The sequence below is a fragment of the Mustela erminea genome, chromosome 9 (assembly GCF_009829155.1).
Source record: "Mustela erminea isolate mMusErm1 chromosome 9, mMusErm1.Pri, whole genome shotgun sequence".
Classification (NCBI taxonomy): domain Eukaryota; kingdom Metazoa; phylum Chordata; class Mammalia; order Carnivora; family Mustelidae; genus Mustela; species Mustela erminea.
This window is the reverse complement of record NC_045622.1, coordinates 71,146,312-71,167,709: the sequence shown is the minus strand read 5'-3', so window position 1 is coordinate 71,167,709 and position 21,398 is coordinate 71,146,312. Positions and strand designations below refer to the sequence as shown.

Sequence of the window (21,398 nt, the reverse complement as noted above, 5' to 3'; positions counted from 1 at the left end):
GGTTGTAAATTTCTTTAGGGCAGTGTCCATTTCTAGTTTCATTTTGTGTACTTGGAGTTTCTGCCCTTCCTTATAGTCGGTCAAATGAGTAATATATGAAGTGACCCAGAAAGAAATAAAAATGTAAGGAGAGACTGAGTGCCTAGAGGTACGTCACTGTATTCAGAAACCTCTGGTGGGCACCTGCTGTGTACGAGCCTTGAGCCTGGTGCTGAGCATTTTTGATGAAGGAAGCAGAGGCATCTGCCTTGAAGAGTCCAGATGGAAGAACATGAGGACAGGTGGGGTGTAGGATGCCCAGACGCTTCCCTGTGGTGGCACCACAGAGTTAAAGGGGGTATCAGACAGGTCTGGAGTTCGATTCCATCTCTGTCCCTTGGTATCTGGCTGACCTTGGACAAGTAAGTCAACTTCTCGTGAGCTTCAGTCTTCTCATTTATAATATTGGTAAAAACCTCTCCTTTGTAAAGCCATTCATTCATTCATTCATCCATCCATCCATCCATCCATCCGTTGAGTTCCTAATTTGTGTCAGACATTGGTCTAGTTGCTGGTGAGGGGATTGTGGACAAAGTCCGTAAGAATCTCTGCCCTCATGCAGTTTATATCTTAGTGGGAGAAAGACTGGAAACAAAATGGTTAAAATACATAATATCAGAGGATAGTAAGCTCAATGAAGGAAAAGAAGCCAGGAAAGAGGTGAGGAGCACTGGGAGAGCAGGCTTGGTGGGGAAGTACAGTGGTCAGAGGAGGCCTCTCTGCAGAGATAACATTTGAGGAGACATGTGATCAGACAGGTAGACATCGTGGGGTGGGGGAAAGACATTCCATGAAGAGGTAACAGCAAATGCAGAAGCCCTGAGGCCACAGTGTGCTTGGCTGGTTGAAAGAATAACAAGGAGCCAGTGTGGCCAGGATGAAGGGAGTAGGAGCTGAGGTTAGAGAGATGGTGTGTGTGTGTGTGTGTAGGTGGTTTGCAGACCTTTGAAGGGACTTTGGCTTTCTCCGTGAGTTAGGTGATAGTCCTTGCTTGGAGGGCAGAGAGATATGATGTGCCTTTTGGTTTAGAAGAAGGATAGTAATTCTGGTTGTTGTGTAGAGAACAGGCAGCTCAGAGACAATGTAGGCAGTGTGTTCAGCACAGGACCTGGCCTGGAAGCCTTCCTTAAGTGGTAGTGTCGATCTTGATGATAATGTTATTAAAGATTGACCTGGATGCTGGCTGGTCCTGGTCTGGGCCCTCATCTGGCCTCTGCCCCAAGAGCTGCAGCACCCAGGATGCTTTTTCTCTCTGAGGAGAGCGATGGGTCCTGGGCTGGGGAATGAAGAGGGAGAAAGTGTCAAAGTGTCTGATCTTTGGCTTTTTTTTTTTTTTTTCTTGATCTTCTGTTTAGTAGTCATGGTAAGAGGGTGGTGGTAGTGGTGCAAGAGAGGAGGCAGGAGAAAAGTCCCAGCCTCTATAAACCTTGAAAGAGCCCAACCTTGTCCTTGGGAGCTGCCTGTCAGTCGCATGGCCCACTCCATGTCACAAGGAACCAGATGGCCCTGAAATGTTTGTCTTCATCTCTGCTCCTTCCTTCCCTGGAGGTCTAGGGTTCTCAGGAGGGGCTGGAGTTCTGCATGCAGAGCTGCTCCCCTCCTCCCAGGACTTCACAATGAGCATTTCCTCCTGTCACCATCCCAGAATCTCCGTATCTCAGGCCTTTATGGAAACGTCTGGGTCCCTGATGTCTCTGAGGTGGTTTACCTGCTCACTCCATATAGAAAGATCTCTGGCAGCACTCCTGATCAGACTGCCTCTGAGGGATTCCTTTGGAGAGCAGGACGAGTCCATAGCCTGACAAGGCCACCCTTTCTGGAGTGGTTGTGTCCTCATTGTTTGGAGGCTCCATTGTGAAGTTGAAATCTCTTCTGCTCTGACTTCCTCCTTTGCTTTTAGTTCTGAAATACAGCGACTGAGGGATGGTTCGTTCCTCTTACACCCCCCCCCCCAAATCTCTTACCCACCCTCTACTAGGTAGAAGTTTACTAGTTTCTCAAGAGGCTCTGTGCAATTCTGACTCTGTTGCTCAGGGATCACCTGGTTGGGGAGGTCAAGGAGAGCTTTGTGGAGTACCCAGTGCTTGAGTGGGGTCCTGCAGGGTGAGGGGTTAGCCGGATTGGGAAAGGAAGAAAAGCCTTTGAGGCAGAAGGTAAGATGGTGTCTTTAAATAGTGTGTAGAGTTCAGGAATTCCGGATTCTAGGTGGTTTGGTTTCATGGAACCGTAGGGGGTGGGGGAAGAGGGAGATGGAGGGAAGGAAGGAAGGAGGGAGGGAGAGAAAGGGTGAGAAAGAGAGAGAAAGAGGAGGGAGAAGGGGAGAGAGAGAGAGAGAGAGAGAGAGAGAGAGAGTGTGTGTGTGTGTGTGTGTGTGTGTGTGTAGGGTCCTGGCTACTGTGGGGATAGTGAAGCCTGAGAGGTCAGGTCAGAGCCCACCAGAATGAGAGCATGAAGGACTGCCTGTGACCTGGGAGGGGTTGTGGACCTGAGTCAGAGGACTGCCTAGGAGAATGTGCTTTTGGGGACCTGCGGGTCTCATGTTCTCCCAGAGCTTATACTTGCATTTTTTTTTTTAAAAGATTTTATTTATCTATTTGACAGAGAGAGAGAGAGAGATCACAAGTAGGCAGAGAGGCAGGCAGAGAGGAAGGGAAGCAGGCTCCCCGCTGAGCAGAGAGCACCACGCGGGGCTCGATCCCAGGACCCTGAGACCACGACCCGAGCCGAAGGCAGAGGCTTTAACCCACCGAGCCACCCAGGCGCCCCTATACCTGCATTTTTAAGTACCTCTAACTCTCCTTTCTGCTGTGGCCTGGGATTGCTGAGTAAACCTGTCCTTAGGCTTCTGCAGAGTGAAGTTGGGGACAAGTCAGCATGCAGAATGTGCCTTGGACATCCTGTTTCTGTGTTCAGTGTACTGGGCATTCCTGGTTCTGGGCTCCTGCCTCTTGATAACTGCTTTCATGGATTGAGGTAGAGGCCAGGATGCTGTAGCCATGGCTGGGCAGCCTCAGTTTGTCTGTGTCCCGTAGTTGGCTGGACACATAAGCCTGTCTCTGCTCTGTAGGGTGTCTCATTTATGCAGGGATTCGGCACAAACAGTGTCTGGACTCCAAGCCCTTGGCCAAACATTCCAGATTCTTTGGCCATAAGCATTTTCTAAAGGGGCCTGGGACCCTTCCAGGGCTTGGCAGTTTCTGCTTATGCCCCACACAGATAGCTATTTGTGTTTAATTTTTGTATATTCCCGAGTATGTTTCCAGCCTCCTGGGGGAGGCCCGTCTCTCCCAGCCCCGCTAGCTCCTCAGGAAGCTTCTGGCAGACCCACCTCACTCTGCTGGCATATGGAGTGTCCTCCCACCACTGTCTGTCCTACCCTGGTGTCTCGGATGCTGAAGGGCTGATGGTGGAGTGGGGCTTTTTGTTTTGTTTTTAAATAGGGGCAACGTGGGTAAACAGAGCGGCGTTTCTGGTGCTGTCCAGAGGGCCAGGACCCCACATTCCGGTTCCATGACGACAGCTTGTTTCGTTGCTGCTTGCCGGGCTGTGGGCAGCAGCAGTTTAGACGGAGACAATGGTGGCTCTGTTGAAACGCTGCTGAGCTCCAGCAGAATGCATTTTAATTGAACACTTTCCACCCTGAAGTCTGCGGGGATCTGGTGGCCCACTCCTCCTCATTCCTTCCTTTTCTCTTTGCAGCTCAAGAGCCAGGTTCCTTTTCCCCCTCTAATATGAGCAGCCTCTGGTAGGGGGCGGAGAATGGTTTCCAGCCTGGGGGTGGCTTGCGCTGGGCTGACTTGGCACTGGGACAGGAGAGGAGAGCTGGGGGTGAGGGCTGGAGGTGGCTGGGAGACATACCTATAACTGGGTCTGGGTGTCAGTGTGGGGCAGGGAACAGCAGGCACTCTGGGAAGCTGTCCTCCCCTGGGACGGGGCTGGCTGCTGCTTGGGAACACTGGACCTGAAGTCAAACTGACTGGGTTGTGATTCCTGGGTATACTTCCCAGCTTACCCTCTCTGGACCTCAGTTCCCTCATCTGCAAAATGGAGACAGGAATAATGTCTGACTCCTAGGATGGTTTTGAGAATTAAATGAATTTAACAATATCGAGTGTTACAGATAATACCTGGCACCTAATACTCAATAAGTACTTTTGGTATTACATTATGTCAGTTTATTTTTTATTAAAATTTTATTTACTAGGGGTGCCTGGGTGGCTCAGTAGGTTAAAGCCTCTGCCTTCAGCTCAGGTCATGATCTCAGGGTGCTGGGATTGAGTCCCACATCAGGCTCTCTGCTCATCCTGCTTCCTCTTCTCTCTGCCTGCTTGTGATCTGTCTCTGTCAAAGAAATAAATAAAATCTTAAAAAAAAAATTATTTACTAGAGAGACAGATTGAGAGAGCCTGAGCAAGGGGTGGAGAGAGGGAGAAGCAGACTCTCCAATGGGCAGGGACCCCGAAGTGGGGCTTGATCCCAGGACCTTGAGATCGTAACCTGAGCCAAAGGCAGTTGTTTAACCGAGCCACCCACAAACCCCATATTATGTCATTTTAATATTATGTCCTGATCATTATCAGTATTTTATTTTACCCTATAAGGATTTCCTTGGAGACTACAAAAGGGACAGAGCAGTGTTCTTTCTAAAATGCAAATTTGCTTCCATCACTCCTTGGCTTAGAAAGCCTCAGTGAGTCCCCATTGATGCCTCTGCATAAGGAGGAAGGAATTTCTGCTTATTGAAGCCCTACTCTGTGCTAAGTACTGGGCACTTGGTGTACATCAGCTCATTTAGAGTAAGTCCAAAGTGTAACTTACATCAATATTTTTATTTTAGTAATTTATTTTTTAATTGAAGAATAATTGACGTACAATATTGTGTTAGTTTCAGGTTTGTAACGTGATTTGATATTTATGTATGTTGTGAAGTGGTTACACAATAAATCTAGTTACCATCTGCTGCCATATAAAAATTACAATATTAGGGGCGCCTGGGTGGCTCAGTGGGTTAAGCCGCTGCCTTCCGCTCAGGTCATGATCTCAGGGTCCTGGGATCGAGTCCCGCATCGGGCTCTCTGCTCAGCGGGGAGCCTGCTTCCCTCTCTCTCTCTCTGCCTGCCTCTCTGACTACTTGTGATTTCTCTCTGTCAAATAAATAAATAAAATCTTTAAAAAAAATTACAATATTATTAATTATATTTCCTATGCTGTACATTACATTCCTGTGTGATACTTATTTTATTACTGGAAGGTTGTTCCTTTTAATTGGCCCTTATCTTGCTTATCTTTTCTCCCCTACTCTGCTAAACCGGAAAAAAAAAAACAAACCAACCATACCAAAACCAAAACAAAACATCACTCTACCTCAAAGGATGGCTTGTTCTTCTCTGATGTTTCGTTGGCCTTCATCCTCTCTGTCTTTGTGCCTATTCTGCCTTCTGCCAAGAATGCCCTGTGGGTGGTGGCTGTGGATCTGGAGAAGCAGACTGGCCTGGGGAGAGTTTGGGGATTCCCACAAACTCTGGTGGACGCTGCGCAGCCTGTGTGAGAGCCCACTGGCCAGTCTGACTCTAGGGGCTGGCTCTGCTTGACGCCTGCGCCACCACTCACTCTGTGGCCCTAGATTTGTGCTACTCATAGCACCGCCTCATAGGTTTGCTGTGAGGAGTTAGTTAATCTACATCGAGTTTTCATAATAACGTCTGACCGGCTGTGAGGGTCAGCAGATGTGAGCTCTTCTGGCCTTTGCAGTCTTTTCAAAGATTTGATGTCATGTTTTTCTGTTTGGTGTATTTCTCTCTCCAGGCTCAACATGGGACCGGATTTCTTTGGGGGAAGAAGGAACTGGACAGGATCAGTGGACCAGGGAGATCTAAGCAGGGGTTCCCTGTCCTGCCTGGCACTTCCTGTGGCCTTTGGCCATTGCTGTGGGCCAGGGATGGTTTGCCTCACTCCAGTCTGTCCATGACGGGACCCCTTCCTTCTCAGCCAGTCACTGTGCTCCATGATATGGCCACTCCTTGTGGGGACAGCGAGGTAACAGATGCAGGGTAGACTCCCAAGGTGTGGAGACTCTGTGTGCACAGACCGACTTGCTTACGGATGGATTTACCTGCCAGTGGATGGGCCACTTGGTAACCAGATGAGAAGTCTTAATGGACCACAGTGAATTGCTCCGACTTGACGTTAGCCAGATAACCTATTTCTGCTCAAGAAGGGTGGAGTGTGTGTTTTTTCATCTCGCAGACTTCACAGGGCCAAGTTCTCCGGCTGAGCATCTTGCAGGTACCTCCCACTGAAACAGTGAAACTGGTGAAGTTCCTTAGAAAGAGCAAAGGAAACAGAGGGGGATTTAACTCAGGAAGCCATGCTGATGTGCAGTTCATGCCCCCTCTGTTCTCTGATTACTGGGCTCAGCAGTCAGCAGAGCTGCGGCTTTATCCTGGTTCTGTTGCACTATATGACCTGGAGCAAGTTGGGCCTTAGGTTCTCTGTCTGTAGAGTGGAAATACCCATCTAGCTTTGCCTGCCTCCCACGTCTTGTGTTCTTTTGTATTCATATTGGTTCACGCATTTAGTTCACCTTTGCTAGGCCTACTGAGTCCCAGAGCCAGGCATCTAAGGATGGACAGAATATGATCTCCTCCATCCTGGAGCCTAGAGATGGCTGTGAAGTAGGGAAGGTGTGTGAGTGGATAGCCATCATGAACAGGACTGTCTGGCAAGTGCTTTGCAAGAACCACATGAAAGGTATATTGGTTCTTAACTCTGAGAGCTCAGGGAAGACTTTCCAGAAGAGCTGACACTTGAGTGGGGTAGAGATAAGAAGGCAAGGAGACACGGGTGGAGGCAAACATGGCTCAGTGCTATAGAAATATGCCCACGGGGGAAGGTGGGGTTGTGGGCATATGGGGAAGAGGCCACCTGTGGATCTGGCTGGAGATGGGCTAAGGGTTGCCCTGTCAGAGGTAGGGTCAGAATGGCTTGAGGCACTGGTGTGTAGGGTCAGGTTGGTATTTTGCAAATCTCATTCTGGCAGCCCTGTGTAGAGAGACCTGTTAGTTGCCTTGCCCTGACCACGACCATGATCTCCTATGACGGTCTACGTGAGAGATGGTGCAGGTCTGCACTGAGGCAGGGCTGTGGGCATGGAGGAGGACGTTAGGCGCATTTGTGTATATATGTGTGTGTGCGTATTTATACGTATGTGTTCTGGAAAAGGGTGAAACCCTCTGTGTGCACATTGGGTAGTTTCATTGGTGACTGAGATCATCGGAAGTACAGACACCTCGCGTTTCCGTTGCTATGGCTCCATCCTTCCAGGGTGGTAAATAAGAAGCATTGCAGAGGTTTATGTACAGGGAGGGTCATTTGCAGCCTTGTTTATAATACTAAGAAATTGAAAACAACCCAATTGCCTGTCCATCAGTTAGGCATCAGTTAACTAAATTATGGAGACATGCTACCTACCGTAAAATGTTGCTGCTGGCCTATTTTTCTGAGCACGACAAGTTAACATACGTGTATCACATGAATAACCTATATCACAGAATAACCTATGTATAGTACCTAGCCTGCTACCCCTTTGCCATTATTTTCCATGATTCAAAAACCCATCGGGGTCAGCTTTGCTCTTTTCCCCTGTATATGACTTCTGTCTTATGTTACTTGATAACTGCTTTGTGTCTGGGTCTCTAAGAATAAGGACCTTTCCTTGTTCTGGGTGGTGGTGGGGGGCTTGCTTCCCTCAGGCAACAAGAGTAGGTGGCCGCTAATTGCTGCGGAATTTAATTGAGGAATGTGAACAAAAGGCCTTGTTATCACCATTAAGTGATATTAAGCTGTAGGCTGATTCTCCCTCTTATAAAAAGAAACAGTGTGTCTGGCTCATAAAGAAGCTTTTAAACTAAAGTTGTGTTAACAAAGACCTCTTCCAGAGACCTCCCTGCTTGGGGGGAGCCTGAGGACATTCAGGCTTTGTTTCCTCTGTCTTAGGGAGCCAGCTGGAGGTGAGGGGAGATGAGGTGTGCTTGCTGTCCAACCGGTTTTCACGCACAACATCTGAGCTGGTGTGTTTTTGTTGGGGTGGCAAAGGGGCGGGGGAAGCTTTGCCTTGCATCTGTTGGGTGCTAGCACCTCATGTTACCTTGTTTCATGCTTACTGCAGCCTGAAGATGAAGGAACGACCCTGTCTCGTTTTGTAGGCAGGAATACCAGGCTCAGAAGTTGAGTAACTTGCTTAGGTTGCCCAGCTAAGAATGGGTAGAGCCAGGATTTGATCCCAGCTCTGTTTGCCCTTGAATTTTGCTTTGTGCTCACTGGTAATGATTCCAGAGCAGGGGCTGGCCCCAGGCAGGTAAGCACTGTTGCTGTGTGGTTTGGCATTGGTGGTGGGCAAAGTGTGGGAGTGTCTGAGTTGGGGCAGGATGAGAGCTAACCAGTCAGATTTCATATCTGCTGTGTATACAACTTGGCCAAATACTAGAGGACACAGAGAAGAGGCCAAGATGACAATGTCCTTTTCTAGTTAGCCATCTGGTTGAAGTCATTCATTCTTATCTGGGGAGATGAAATGGGAGGCGGTGAAAGATAGATAGGGATGGCAGAAAACTAGAGGTGGAGGGAGCCTGAAGAGGAGCCTCCAGTGAAACAGAGGTGGGCTACAAGGGGATGGTGGGGTGTGAGCCACAGTGTAGGGATGGCGGGCCTGGGCTGAAGTGGGGGTTTCTGGGAGGTGTGAGGAGTGTGAGCTTGGTTGGGAAGCTTTGGATACCGGGCTGTGGAGTTTTGCTTAATTTCCTAAGTAATGGGGAGCTATTAAAGACTTTTTTTTTTTTTTTAATTGAGATGTCATTAACATACACCATTATATCAGTTTCAGGTGTACAACATAATGACTCAGTATTTGTGTATATTGTGAAGTGATCACCACAGTAAGTCTAGTTAATATAACTAGTTAACATAACCAGACATACTTACAGATTTTTTTTTTCTTTGATGAGAACTTTTAAGATCCATTCTCTTAGCAACTTTCAAATATGTAGTATAGTATTATTAAATATAGTTGTCATGCTCTACATTATATCCCCAGGACTTATTTATTTATAACTGGAAGTTTGTAGCTTTTGAGTCCCTTACCTATTTCATCTACGCCCCCCTCCCCCACCCCAGCAATCACCGGTCTGTTCTCTGTACCAAGAGCTTGGTTGTTGTTGTTGTTTTTAGATTCCACGTATAGGTCAGATCATAGAGTGTTTGTCTTTCTCTGTCTGACTTATTTCAGTTTGCATAATGTCCTCAGGGCCCATCCATGGTGTTGCATATGGAAAAATTTCATTCTTTTATATGGCTGAATGATATTCCAGTGTGTGTGTGTACACATACCACAATCTATTCATTCATCCATCACTGAACACTTAGGTTGTTTCTAGACTTTGGCTAGTGCAAATGGTGCTGCAGTGAACATAGGGGTGCAGATATCTTTCTGTTAGTGTTTTTGCTTTCTTTGGGTAAATACCCAGAAGTGAAATTGCTGAATCATCTGGTAGTTCGATTTTTAATTTTTTGAGAAATCTCCATACTGTTTTTCTTTAACCGTTGTACCAATATATAATTTCTACCAAGTGCGCAAGGGCTTCCTTTTCTCCACATCCTTGCCAACACTTGTTATTTCTTGTCTTTTTAATATTAGCCATTCTGACAGGTTTTGATTTGCATTTTCTTGATGATGAGTGATGTCAAGCATTTTTTTCATGTGTTTGTTGGCCTTCTGTATGTCATTGAAGGCTTTTTTTTTTTTTGAAAGATTTTATTTATTTATTTGAGAGAGAGAGACAAAATGAGAGGGGAGGGGTCCGTGGGAGAAGCAGACTCCCTGCTGAGTGGGGAGCCTGATGTGGGACTTGATTCCAGGACTCCAGGATCATGACCTGGGCTGAAGGCAGTTGCTTAATCACCTGAGCCACCCAGGTGCCCTGTCATTGAAGGCTTTTGAACAGAGGGCTGATATGCAGGGGGGTGGGTGGGTGGGGGGGAGCAGTCCCAGGGCAGTTCATCCCGCCAAGGTATAAACTGTGGAGTGATAGAGGGAGAGCTACCTCACCTCTCTAGAATGTTTGTCCATCTGTGAGAATAATGGTAGGAGGGGTAGGGATGACCTTGCTGTGGTGGACTGGGTGTGTCAGATCTACTTTGACTTGGAGATGTGATGGTCCTGACAGTAAACAAAAGAGACAGCTGTGTGTGCTAGTCCAGGGGTGTGTGGGTCCACACTTAGAGAAGGGTTAGATAAAGAATGGTTGGCATGTATGTGTGCCTGCATGCGTTCATTCAACAATTATTCATTGAGTGTCCACCATTGCACTTAAGCTAGAGTATATGGTAGTGAGCAGAACAGACCCAATTCCCTCCTTGGGTCTGGCTTTGAAAGTAGATGTCATGTGAGGAAAAAAAAAAAAAAGGGACAGAGAAAACATCTGAGCTGCTTTAAGAAAACAATTTGCTCCATAGTCTGGTGGTTCTGCTAGAGTGAAAGCGTTGCTTCTCATTACAGAAGAGACCTTACAGAGAAAACACTGGGACAGAGCTTTACTGGAGGTGTGGGTTTTTAGACAGAGTCTAGTCCAATCTGCCTAATTTAGAGTGATTCCTATGAGCTGTATAGCATATTCCTTTGAACCCCTATGCTTCTCAGTACTCCTGTCTCATACTGTACTGGCTCTTCTCCATGGATGAGCCAGTGTGTCCAGCCTGGTTTCTGCCCTTGGGTGGGAGAAGGGGCTGGAGGAGAAATGGGGGACAGGGTGGACATTAAGAATGGAAATAGAGGGGCGCCTGGGTGGCTCAGTGGGTTAAAGCCTCTGCCTTCGGCTCAGTTCATGATCTCAGGGTCCTGGGATCGAGCCCCGCATCGGGCTCTCTGCTCAGTGGGAAGCCTGCTTCCCTCTCTGTCTCCGCCTGCCTCTCTGCCTACTTGTGATCTCTGTCAAATAAATAAATAAAATCTTTAAAAAAAAAAAAAAAGAATGGAAATAGTGAGGGGTGCCTGGGCGGCTCAGTTGGGTAAGCATCTGCCTTTAGCTCAGATCACGATCTCAGGATCCTGGGATTGAGTCCAGCATCAGGCTCCCTGCTCAGCGGGGAGTCTGCTTCTCCCTCTGCCTGATGCTCTCCCTGCTTCTGCTCTCTCTCTCTTTCACACACACATAAATGAACAAATAAAATTTTAAAATTAAAATGGAACCTTGGGGCACCTGGGTGGCTCAGTGGGTTAAGCCTCTGCCTTCCGCTCTGGTCGTGATCTCAGGGTCCTGAGATCGAACCCCGCATCCAGCTCTCTGCTCAGCGGGGAGCCTGCTTCCCCCTCTCTCTCTCTCTGCCTGCCTCTCTGCCTACTTGTGATCTCTCTCTGTGTCAAATAAATAAATAAAAAATCTTAAAAAAAAAAAAAAAAGGAACCTTGAGGGGCACCTGGGTGGCTCAGTTGGCTAAGCATCTGACTCTTGATTTTGGCTCAAGTCAAGATCTCAGGGTGGTGAGATTGGGCTCTGTGCTGTGGAGCCTGCTTGGGATTCTCTTTCTCTCTCCCTTTGCCTGTCTTCCCCTTTTGTTCTCTCTCTCTCTCCCTCTCTCTCAAAATAAGATAAAGAAAGAAATGGAACAGGGGAAATATTTCAAACAGGGTAACCGACAGAGGAGAAGACTCCCTTCTTCCGTGGGTCATTGAGGTGCCAGATCAGAAGTTCAAAGAGGCTTGGGCTGGGCTCACATCCTCATCAGTTGCCCAAGGTTTAATAGATACTCTTCCCCAGGGCTTCTCTCTGAAGGCGCAGGTGGTGGGGACCAAGATGTCACTCACTTCAGAAGACCGTACCCTGAGAAACTCCAGTGGCTGTCCTTTGAGTCTTGGGGCTCTGGCCAGATAGCCCCTGGTATGGCTGCAGCTCAGGTCTTTGTAAGTACCTGAGGGCAAGGCCCTGTCTCAGAGGTGCAGGACCTCTGGCTCAGTGAGGGTAAGTAATTTCTTGGAGTCTCACAATCAGTAAAGGATGTGGCTGGTACTGCAACTTACTTTGTATGCTTATGGGCCGGCCCACCCTACCTCAGGCAGAGCTGCACTGCCTGCCTCCTTGGGTCCGAGTGGCCCAGCCCTTGTGGGGGCTCACCCAGATGAAAAAGGCCTTGCTTGTTTGATACAATGGTTGGGGAGGAAGAACCAGGTTGAGTAACTAGAGGGGAGAGCACCAACATGGGGGGGCTTGGACTTTAGAGGCATACAGAGTGGGCTGCAGCCCCAACCGTACCCTCTACTGGCTGTGAGACTCCCAAGAAGTCACTTACCTTCCCTGAACCTCAAGTCCTGTACCTGTAAGATGGGGTTAGGGAATATGAACACCAGAGGATCACTGGCAGGAGGACGTGTGAGTGTGCTCAAGGCAGAAGGCACAGAGCCTGGCATAAGAGGCGGGTGCTCAGTCTAGGTTGCAGGATGGATGTGCCCATTGGGCTGTACATGAGAACCTTCTGGTCTACTTCTAGTCATAGTGGAACCTTTCTCTTTTCTCTGCTAGTCTACTTTTCTCCCATGAACCGATCTGGGTCCATGGATTTGCTAGAGGCCATGGGATCTGTGCCTTTTTGGGAAACCCTTTGTTTTATTACAGTGGGCTGTATGGTTACTGGCCAGAAGGTTTCTAATTTTTCAGGCATTTATGAGAATTAATTGCTTGGTGACAACACATGTATCTTGGTATGTTGATGTTCACTCATAATGTTCAAGGTGTTTAGAAAACATGGAGGCCAGGGGCGCCTGGGTAGCTCAGTCAGTTGAGCATCTGACTCTTGGTTTCAGCTCAGGTCATGATCTCAGAGTTGTGAGATCGAGCCCTGCCTCAGGCTCTGTGCCGAATATGGAGCCTGCTTGGGAGTCTCTCTCTCCTGCTCCCTTTTCCCCTCCCTGTTTGTGCGCTTCCTCTTAATAAATGAATGAATGACTAATATCTTAAGAAAACAAAACAAAAAACAAGAAGGCCAGATTGTAAAATATCTGTATGGATCCATTTTTCCTGGCTTCCAGAGAAACATTTTCAGAAGTCTAAAATATTAGATTGAACTTGGCTACCTCACTGGAACCTGAGTAGTAATAGTATAGTGGCTAATACGGCAGTAATAATAACTTACATTTACTGAGTGCCTTCTGCAGTTCTGCACTTGGAACACCTAAGCTCAAAGGGTTTCTGAGGAGATTAACCATTTCCATATCAGAAATCAAACCAAGCAAAAAACTCCCTAACCACTCTCTGGTGATAATAGCCATACAGTGAATTACTATGCATCCATTTAAAATGGTGCTGTAAAATATTAACTAATGATATGGAAAATGTTCTCTGTACCTTGGTAGATAAAATTATGGAACAGGCTGGCATTTGGAGGTTCTCAGTGAATGTTTAAACCCACATTCATACAAAGCAATGCTATCACCTTCCTCATTTTATTGGTAAGGAAGTTAACTTGCCTAAAGGTCACACAGGATTTTGGGTTTGGGTCTTTTGTAAGAATCCAGTGTTATCCTTAATGACTTCATCTGTTTCCATTAAACAAAAATAGACATTCTATAATCAAGAGTTAATTGCTATATTGAGAGCAAAAAGACAAATGAGGCAGGGATACCTGTTTAAGAACCACATTGCTTTGTTTCTATAGCTCTTATAATTGGCAAAACACTTTATAGGATTTATAGTGTATATTTATATAATGTATTCCTAATTTTAAAAAGAAGACATATTCATTATATAATTAAGAAAAGAGAGAAAAGCCCAAGGAAGGAAAAATATTTATAATCTCTCAAGGAAAATCATTGTTAACATTTTTTCTTCCTTTTTTTTTTCTTTGCAAAGAAAATTTTACAAACCTAGGATGGTGTTGTATGTATGGTTTTGATTCTTGTTTCTTTCACTAATCATTGTAGACATTTCTCCCCATCCTTAACTGTTCTTCTACAGTGTCTGGTTTTTATGAGAGATTATCAAATCTTGGACATTATGTTGTTTCCAATTTTTTTTCATTATTATGAATGATGCTGTTATTTTTTTTTTTTAAGATTGTATTTATTAATTTATTTGGCAGAGAGAGACACAGGGCCAGAGAGCACAAGCTGGGGAAATTGCAGAGGGAGAAGTAGAAGCATGCTCCCTGCTGAGCAGGGATCTTGATGTGGGGCTCCATCCCAGGACTCTGGGATCATGACCTAAGCCAAAGGCAGACAGTTAACCGACTGAGCCACCCAAAGCGCCCCTGAATGATGCTGTTATAAATACCCTTGCCTTCATGAACATCAGTGTTTATTTTGTTAGGATAAAATCTTGGAAGAGTTGGATTGTTGTTGGGTCCTAGGACAAGAACCTTTGAAAATTCACTCTCTGTTTACATTTTCTCTTTTGATCCCTAAAATAATCTTTGGAGCTGGTTTGGGAAGGATTATTATCTCCATTGTACAAATTGGAAGCCGGAGTTTATAGAAGTCGCAGTTTCTCAAGATAAGAAACTACTTTGGTAAAAGGAATCACTTTAATCCAATGAGCTAGAGAGAATAGAGTAGGAGGTAGGTTCCGGTTTGTCAGTTTTGTCATACTATATAGACTTTCCAGAAATTCCACTTTCTGTAACTTCTCCCCATGTCATGGATGTGCCCTCTGGCCCCACATAGAACAGGTTTCTTCATGAACTATTCACAGAGGCTCCCCTGTGGCCATGAACTGAGTTCACTCAGGCCCTTTTCTGAGTTAAGTCATCCTTGTTTGCTCATGAAGCATGGTTTTTCATTTATCTGCTGTCTTTGGTACTACTGTGGACACATAGTAATTTATCAGTAATCCTCTTACTATGTGTATTAATCAGCCCTTCAGGTTGGAAGTGACAGAAACCCAACTCAAACTAACTTACACAGAAAAACAAGGTGTCTCAGTTCCAGTAACTAGGAACTCCAGGAGTCAATTTGACCTGGCCTTGGCACTGTTGGACCCCAAGTGCTCACTCTCCTAGGATCTGTGTATCGCTTCTTAGAGAAGATTTTGACTGGCCTTACTTGGATCCTGGGCTCATCCCTTGGATGAATACCCCTTGGGTACTGACAGTTGCAACCTGAAAGTGTGGAGAGGCAGCCTTCATTGAAGAAAAGTATGTGAACAGGGCATGCCTATTATATTGTGATAGGTAGGATTGAGCATGGTGCTAGGTGGGGTCTGGCCAGCTCAGAAAAGAATGAAATCACTGGGGGTGACTAGGTGGCTCAGTGGTTAAGCCTCTGCCCTCTGTTCAGGTCATGATCTCAGGGTCCTGGGATTGAGTCCCTTTGCTCAGCAGGGAGCCTGCTTCTCCCTCTCTCTCTGCCTGCCTCTCTGCCTACTTGTGATCTCTCTGTCAAATAAATAAGTAAAATATTAAAAAAAAATGGAATCACCATCTCTCTTTTTCTCAACATGCTTCTATTAATGCAACCTAAAATCAAAATAGGTTCCCTACTAATGTGTAGTCGTAGCACATCATGTGCTCAGCCTTTCTCTGTCCCCTTTTATACTATTTTTGCTGGGATATTTTAGACTCAAATTTAGTTTTTTTTTTTTTTTTAAGATTTTATTTATTTATTTGACAGAGAGAGATCACAAATAGGCAGAGAGGCAGGCAGAGAGAGAGGAGGAAGCAGGCTCCCTGCTGAGCAGAGAGCCTGACGTGGAACTCGATCCCAGGACCCTGAGATCATGACCCGAGCCGAAGGCAGCGGCTTAACCCACTGAGCCACCCAGGCGCCCCTCAAATTTAGGTTTTTAAGCTTATCCCTGTTAGATTTCATATGGCTGTATTAGGTCAGAGAATCAGCCTGTTGAGACCCTTTAGCCCTAGTTCTGTCATGTGACATACTGGGCTGTCTCCAGCTCAGTGCACTCTGTAGTCAGGTGACAGGTGTGACTGACATTTAGTGCGGGGAGTAGTGGGGAGGTGGGGAGGTGAGGGAAGGAAGGCCACATCTGGGCCATCGGCTGCACTAAAAGAGTCAGAATCTTCTCCTACCTCCTCCTACCCTGCAAACCTCTATAGTTTTATTGTTGTTAATGTTTTATTTTTTGTGGCCTGTGAGGTCAGCCTTCTGGTTCATGGTATGTCAGAGCTTTCCAGGAAGGGAATCAGGCAGTCCGCTTTCCTACGGAGGCCCCAAATGGACTTAAGTCGAAGTAGGAGGGCGCCAGGTTAGATATTAAGAACTTGTTAGCGTGGGTGAGTATGGGAGGTGTGCTGGAGAAAGCAGGCTGCTGGGCACTAGCAGGTTCCTGAGAAGTCTTCAGTGGTATGGGGTGGCGAGCAGTAGATTGGAAATGACTGTGAGCTCCTTGGGTTATAGATTGATTGTACCAGCCTCCTGCATGCAGGCTTTCTTGGTGGTGAGCGCGTGGCATTGCTGTTGCTTTAGTGAAGGCTCCAAACTGTGTTGTTTAGCTGCAAAAACAGTTTTCTTCCTTTCAAGCAAGAGACACAAAGCGGCCCTTCAGAGAGGACAGCTGGACGGGCAGCCGTTCTGGCAGTATGTGGAGCTAATCTGATGCAACATCAGATGGCCTGGCAGCCGCAGAGCTGGATAGCAGCATCCGGAGGGACCCCTGGAGAACAGAGGGCAGTGGGGGGAGCCTTGCCCTAGAAGGTCCTGAGTCCACAGACAGTGACAGGCAAGAGGCCTGATCTAGGCACTGGCTTGCCTGTGGGTCAAGCAGGAATGACAGTAGAAAATGGCCTTTTTTTTCTGTGGTCCAGGGGGTCTGGTGGAGCTGGATGTGCTGTGTGTGTCTTTGTGTTTAAATGTGAGTCTGTGAGCTGTTCCCTTTCGGTTTCCTGGGAGGAGGAGGGGGAGCAGTTTCCTCTGAGCAAGAGCATTACGGGTGCCTGTGCTGTCCTCACCTCAAGGTGGGTCTGCAAATCACTCAGTACTTTGGCAGTCTGTCCTGTTGGCATCAGGTGACTTACTGTGAGTTCCTGGTAGCTCTGCGTCCCCTTGTCTGCACCAGATCCCAGGTGGACTTCTGGTTTTGGCTTGGGCCAAATGGGGCTCTGTCTGCCCGTCCTCCATCTTTAACTCCGTGTGTTTCTCTGTCTCCTTTGCTCCCTCTCCTTCATTGTTTGTGTCACTCCTTTCCTCTTCTCTCTATGCCCTGAGCCCCCATTCCACTCTTAGAGAGTTGGAGGTTGGTTAGACCAGGACCAACTTCCTCGTATTTAGATGAGCCCCTCTTTCAGGGGAGCAGGATTAATGAACGGTCTAGAGGCCAAGGCTGTCGTTGGCTGCTGAGGAGGGGGTTGAGGTGGAAAGCTGGCGAGTCTGGTTTCCTGGAGTTGCCTAAATCACTCTGGTGCCCAGAGAATGCAAGACAAGTGCTTGTCTTGGTCCTAGGCTGTTTGTTACACCAGAGGAAACTGGTTTACAGAGTACTTCTGCATTGGAGAAGGGGAGTGAGTGGAGGGAGGTGGGGCAGCTGGTGGGCTGTTCTTTTCTGGACCTGGGGTCCAGTGGGACCCTGGGCTCCTGGGCATGAGGTGACTTGTGGGTGGACCTTGGGAATGGAGGAGTGTCTTGTGGCATCAAGCAGAGCTGTTTTCTTCCTTCCCCTTCCCCAGCCTGGTGGAGAGCTATATGTTGAATGTCTATTTAGCATTTGTCATTGACCCGCACTGCCCAGGCCTCAGATACCCAGCTGAGGGTCTATTTGAATATTCCTTATCTCTGCTCCAGAAATAAAGGAAGCCAGTTTGGGAAAATCTAAGTGGGGGAGAGGTGGAAGGTGCTAGTTGAGGTCTGCCCTGATGAAATGCTGTCTGGGCTGTTCTCGGAGTTGCTGGAGAAATTATATGTTAATGGGAACGTGCTTTTCTAAACTTTAACTAGCAAACCAAAGAAATGTTTTCTTGTTAATAATGTACCTGGTAAGCTGTTGAGCTGAACTTTCACAGCCAATTTAAAAAAACAAGGCAGGGAATTTAAAAAATAGGACATCCAGAGCACGCGTGTCCTGGAATGATTTCCGTGTTTCTGTTGGAATAAGCAGTTTTGTGCTACTGGGAGGGTTTCAGTGGCCCTGGACGTGCTGATGCTGGGCTCCCTGTCCCTGAAAAGTAATTCACTATGCAGCCCATTTGAGATGAACTAGGAAGCCATTTCCCCACTAGGAAGCCATAAAGTTGGGGCAGCTTTTCCCACGGTGGGAAAGCCAGGTCGGAGTGGCCTAGGCAGAGCCCCGAGCTCTCCGCAACCGGTGCGGGCAGATGATCTAGGCATCGGAGAGCAGTAGAACCCTCCTGGCCCAACAAGGGTGCGGCTGGCTGAAGGACTAAAGCCAGGAGTGGAGTTTCTGCTCCGGTATCTGAGATGACAAAGCCCTTCTGCAGAGTATGCTTTGGAAAAGGGAAGAGGTGTGTGTGGGGGGAACCAAACCCAAATATCTGAATGGAAAGTTTAGGGAAATTGAAACAAAGAATCCTCTTGGAGTCTGAGTGGTGTGTGTTACTACAGGAGATTGGTCCCTTTTTTTTTTAGAGTCCCTGGATCTCAGTCAGGCCCTTGCCAAGCTTAAGGTCCCGACTTCACTTTCACACCCTGGCTACTGACTCCAGATGCCCTTGTATCTTGCTGGCTTTTGCTGGTGTCCTGGTGGGCTAGTGGTTCCCAGTGTGGCCCCCGGAAATGAGCTCTGGGAGTGGACTTTGCCTGGCTTGTGCCTGTGCCTCTTAAAGTGCCTGATAGTAGTGGTTGCTCTGGGGATGTTTGTGGAACACATGGGCTGGTTACTTACAGCTGTGCGCATCATGTGTGTGTATACACACACACACACACACACACACACACACACACACACACACACACACACACACACACCCATGTCCCCGGTCCTGCCTCCAAGTCTGTCCTATCTCTCCAGCCTCATCCAGAGTTCTCCTCTTCCTTCTTGGGTGTCCTCACCCCACCTGTGTTATTAGAAGACCTAGTCTACACTGAGCAAGCATCGCACTAGTGTTTTATGTCCCCACAGCCACCCTGGGAAGCAGGTGATCGTGTTATAATGTTGCCATCTTACAGATGAGAAAATTGAGGTCAAAAGGGGTTAATTAATTGGCCACAGAAGTTGATGGTGATACCACAGCTTACCCACAAATATCTCTGATTCAAAAGCTGAGTTCTTCTAGGCTATAAACCTCCCTTTTCCTGGGCTTTAAGCTAGAGTAGAATAGGTATCTGGGGGGAGGGGAGGAAAAAAGTGCTTCCATTCTCCCCTTCCCACTGTTCCACTGTTCACAGACAGCTGTCTCTCACTTCCTCTGGCATAGGAGCCCCCTAAAGATGCATTGGCAGCAGAAAAGTGACAGGCTCTGAGGGGTTTGTGGTGGTGGGTTTGGTGAGTTTATTTCCCCCGTTATCATTATCATGGCCATTGGTATAATATATAAAAATCAGAAGGGAAAAATGGCACCAAAGGAAAGGTTGGTCTAAGGTAGGAGTCTTCAAACGTTTTTGATCATGTATATTCCATTAATAAATTAGCATGTACCCTAATATATGTAGACTCATTTATACGTTTTATACACAAAGTGTACTAATGAACCTATAAGACATGCACACACACACACACACACACACACACACACACTTAAAAGGATGATACAAAAATAAACGTGAATAGGTGTTCTAATATTTTCTTCCTGAGCCACAGTAGATGATCTTGAGCACCTCAAGGTTGAGTATGCCCAACTTTGGAGACCCCTGTTATCCCCCCAACCCAGTTATCTGATCAATGCCCTGTGACCATAGTGCCCCATGAGAGAGTGCATGTGGGACTGAACCCTCCATTTTTAGGTACCCTGATTTTCAGAAGCAGGCAGGGTCTGACCTTGCAGGCTCATGGTTGTCAGTTAGTGTTACCAAATTGACTGGAACCAAGGGGGAGGCTCTCTCCGCCTGCTGCTCTGGCTGCAGGCCTTTGCTGTTATTACTCAGCCTCTCAGTCCGTCCTAATAGCTTGCAAGTCATCCTAGGAATGATGAGGGGAGAAAGGCCACCTCCTGGGGCTTGAGTACAAGTACAAAGACTGGTGAGGATGTGGAGAAATTGGGACTCTCATGCATTGCTGGTAGGGAGGTAAATGGTGCAGCCACTATGGAAAACACTGGTGATTTCTTTTTTTTTTTTTTTTTTTTTTTTTTTAAATATTTTATTTATTTATTTGAGAGAGAAACAATGAGAGAGAGCATGAGCGAGGAGAAGGTCAGAGAGCGAAGCAGACTCCCCATGGAGCTGGGAGCCTGATGCGGGACTCGATCCCGGGACTCCGGGATCATGACCTGAGCCGAAGGCAGTCGTCCAACCAACTGAGCCACCCAGGCGTCCCAACACTGGTGATTTCTCAAAAATTCAAATAGAATTAACTGCATGATTTAGCAATTCAGCTTTCACGTATAAGCTCAAAAGGATTGAAAGCAGAGACTTTACAATAGCCAAAAGGTAGAAGTATCCATCAAGAGATGAACAGATGAACAAGATATAATATATACGTGGAATGGACTATTGTTTGGCCATAAAATGGAAGGAAATTCTTATACATGCTACAAAATGGGTGAACCTTGAGGACATCATGCCAAGTGAAATAAGCCAGGCAGAATAAGACAAATATTGTATTATCCCATTTGTATGAGGTAGCTAGAGTTGTCAAAACATAAAAAACCAGAAAGATTAGAAGTTACCAGGGCTAGGGCAGGGGGAGGTAGGAATGGGTGTTATTGCTACTAATGGTTGTAGTGTTCTGTTTGAGGTAATGAAGAAGTTTTAGAAATAAATAGTGGTGATGGTCACCCAAGATTGTGAATATAATGAAATAAGAAAAAACTTTTTAAAAAGGAGGAGGAAGCGAGGAGAAGAGGCTGGGGTCTGGGTTGGAAGGACAGGCAGGTTGGTTACTTCCTTTGTCTGACTATGGTGCAACTGTGGATCAGATGCCAGGCTGTCCCCATCCCTGTGGGCACTGGTGCCAGGCATTAGGGCTGCTAGAATAGGACACCTGTGGCCACACCCTGGCAATTCTGACTGTACAAATAGCTCTCCAGACCTCCCAGGGGAGCGGTCATTGAGATTGAGGCCACGAAGTAGGTCCATTTGTCCCTAGTTTTGTCCCTCTCCCCAGTCAGCTGATGACAGCTCTGGTACTGCAGCCCAGCACCCTGTGATCACAGACACACCTCTCTGGCTGCCCCGTTGTCAGAACTCCCTGATTTTCAGAAACAGGTAGTGGTTTTCCTGGGAAGGTTGGAATCATGAAGTAGGGCAGACAGGT

General features: G+C 47.0%; 1 protein-coding gene across 13 annotated transcripts in view; it reads left to right on the top strand.

Moving 5' to 3' along the window:
• Window positions 1-21,398, top strand: part of PLEKHA7 (pleckstrin homology domain containing A7) — a 213,139-nt gene that overhangs the window by 26,498 nt on the left and 165,243 nt on the right. Inside the window, exon 1 of one of the 13 annotated variants that reach the window (XM_032356713.1) lies at window positions 16,285-16,989. The exons of the other annotated variants lie outside the window; for them this stretch is intronic. Within the exon in view, the coding sequence (XP_032212604.1) occupies window positions 16,802-16,989 (188 nt within the window). The 5' untranslated portion in view covers window positions 16,285-16,801. Of the gene's footprint in view, window positions 1-16,284; window positions 16,990-21,398 lie in introns of those variants that run through there. 13 annotated transcript variants of the gene reach the window in all.